This window comes from Fonticula alba (genome assembly GCF_000388065.1).
Source record: "Fonticula alba strain ATCC 38817 unplaced genomic scaffold supercont2.12, whole genome shotgun sequence".
Lineage (NCBI taxonomy): Eukaryota > Rotosphaerida > Fonticulaceae > Fonticula > Fonticula alba.
Window position 1 is genome coordinate 726,288 of NW_009242982.1, and position 2,105 is coordinate 728,392.

The 2,105-nt window shown below is 70.5% G+C and overlaps 1 protein-coding gene across 1 annotated transcript; it reads right to left on the reverse strand.

The window, feature by feature from the left end:
- Positions 1-356: 356 nt before the first annotated feature.
- On the reverse strand, positions 357-1,278 carry H696_05682 (hypothetical protein). The gene is made up of 2 exons (XM_009499501.1): positions 833-1,278; positions 357-656 (listed from the first exon to the last, which is right to left on the reverse strand). The coding sequence occupies exons 1-2, from the start codon at positions 1,224-1,226 to the stop codon at positions 373-375; spliced, it is 678 nt and encodes a 225-aa protein (XP_009497776.1). The 5' UTR covers positions 1,227-1,278; the 3' UTR covers positions 357-372.
- Positions 1,279-2,105: the final 827 nt, after the last annotated feature.

Below are 2,105 nucleotides of genomic sequence, written 5' to 3' on the forward strand. Positions count from 1 at the left end.
GAGGGGCCCCCCCCCCCCCGCGACCACGCACCGATTGACGGGGGTGGCCCGGGGGGGGGGGGCGCCCCCCCCCCCCCCCCCCCCCCAAAAGGGGGCCCGGGGGCCCCCCCCCCCCCCCCCCCCCCGCCACGCCAGCCCATCCTAATCAAGGAGCCCGCAGGGCTGCGAGCGGTCACCGTCCTCCGGTCGTAGGCCAGGCGCTGTTCCTCTCCAGGAGAGCGTTTGACCGGCGCCAGCGGCCCACAAGCACGCATGGACACCCACATATGCGTGCTTGCACATAGGGGGATCCCGCCCAGCTGAGGAGTGCCACACACACACACACACACACACACACACAAACAGAAGGACAGAAAGACACGAAGATTGTCCCTATTCCAGCTCCAGCTGCGGCCAAGTGCACACCGCCCGGCCGCGGTGCTCGTCGAAGGCCGCGTCCAGTCGGGACTCCAAGTGGGAGATCCGCTCGGCCAGCGGCAAGTCCCCTCCACCGGGGGGAGGGGCAGCATCCCCGGCGAGGGGTCCGACATCTGCGGACTCGAGCCACGCCCGCCGCCGGCCGTGCCGGGCCTCGGCCAACTGCCGGACATGCTGCTGCTGCTGGCGCTCGGCACGGCGCGCCTCGGTCGCCGCGGACCGGGCCTTCTTAGCGCTCTCTGCTCGCATGCGCACGCACGCACGCACGCACGCGCGCACGCGTACACGCCAGCCAGGCAAGTGACGATCGGCGAGAAAGCCCCCACCGCCGCCCCGCAAAGGACGAGAACGCACCAGCGTGCAAGGTCAGCAACACGCAGCACGGCGCAAACATCAGCAGAGGCAGCTCACGTACTGGAAAGGCGGTTGGCTTCGGATCGCTGGAGGAATGCCACTGCCGAGGGAGTCAGCTCAATGGCAAAGGACCCATCCTCGTCGGATGCCCCCTCGTCCGGCGCGTTCCCGACGGACAGGTCTCCCGATGGCCAAGCCGGCTTGGGGGACGTCGTGGCCACACTCGATGGACGGCCGGCCGGCGGCGAGGACGCGCCCGTCCCGCGCGACACTTGCGCATCTGGGTAGGCTACCCCATGCCAGGATCGCGCGTTCGACACGGCCACCCCGTGTGGAGCCCACACAGCTGGCGCATGTGCCCACTGCGGTGCACCCGTGCCCCCTCGCTGCCAGGGGAGGCACCGCTGCCCCTGTGGTCGGCGGTGGAAGTTGGCCAAGAAAAAAACGTGGCTCATGGTCAGCCGGCGGGACGAGACGCGTGAGGGAGGATACGGCGGCAGCGGCGGCGGCGGAGGAGGAGGAGGAGGAGGAGGGCGAGGGGGAGGGGGAGGGGGAGGGGGAGGGGGGAGGGCGTGTGTCGTTGTTTCGGTGCTGCACCACCCGGCCGGGTGGAGACGCGCACCCCGGCCGCACGCCCAAAAAAAGGCGCCCCGGGCAGGGTGCAATGGCTCGGCCCCAGCGTATGTGCCAGCGCACGCATGTGCCACCGGGGGCGTGATCCCGCGCATGGCGCACATTAGCTCTCCAGATCGGTTTCGCACGGAGGCCACCACCAGATGTTCTGGTTTCCGAGCGTTCTGGTCCCGCAGGCAGGGAGCCCCCCGCCCCGCGTACAGCGAAAGGGGTGCTGCTGCTTTGGATCCGGGGGCGCGGAGGTCTCCACGCTCGGGCATGCGCTTGCGTACGTGCGTGCGTGCGTGCGTGCGTGTGCGTGTGTGTGTGTGTGTGTGTGTGTGTGTTTGTCCGGGTCCCTTGAAAGCTCAGGTCAATCGGACACACAGATCTTGCTTTGGCCCGGACACCGGGGTGTGCGCACCCGCCAGGACCGATGCCTCGGTCGGCCAGGCAGGGCCTCGGTCCTCTCGCGCCCCGGGAGACACGAAGGGCGCGATCTCGGCGGGCTTTCTTTTCAGCCGCCCCGGGTGCCCAGCCCCCGGCCTCCGTCATCCTCCTTCCTTCCCCTCCCTCCCTCCCTCCTCGGCCCATGCCGGTCACTCGTCACCTTTGCCCGCCTGGTTTGCCAAAGCCCGCTTGATCCCTCTCTCTCTCTCTCTCCCTCCCCCCCCCCCCCCCCCCCCCCCCCCCCCCCCCCCCCCCCCCCCCCCCCCCCCCCC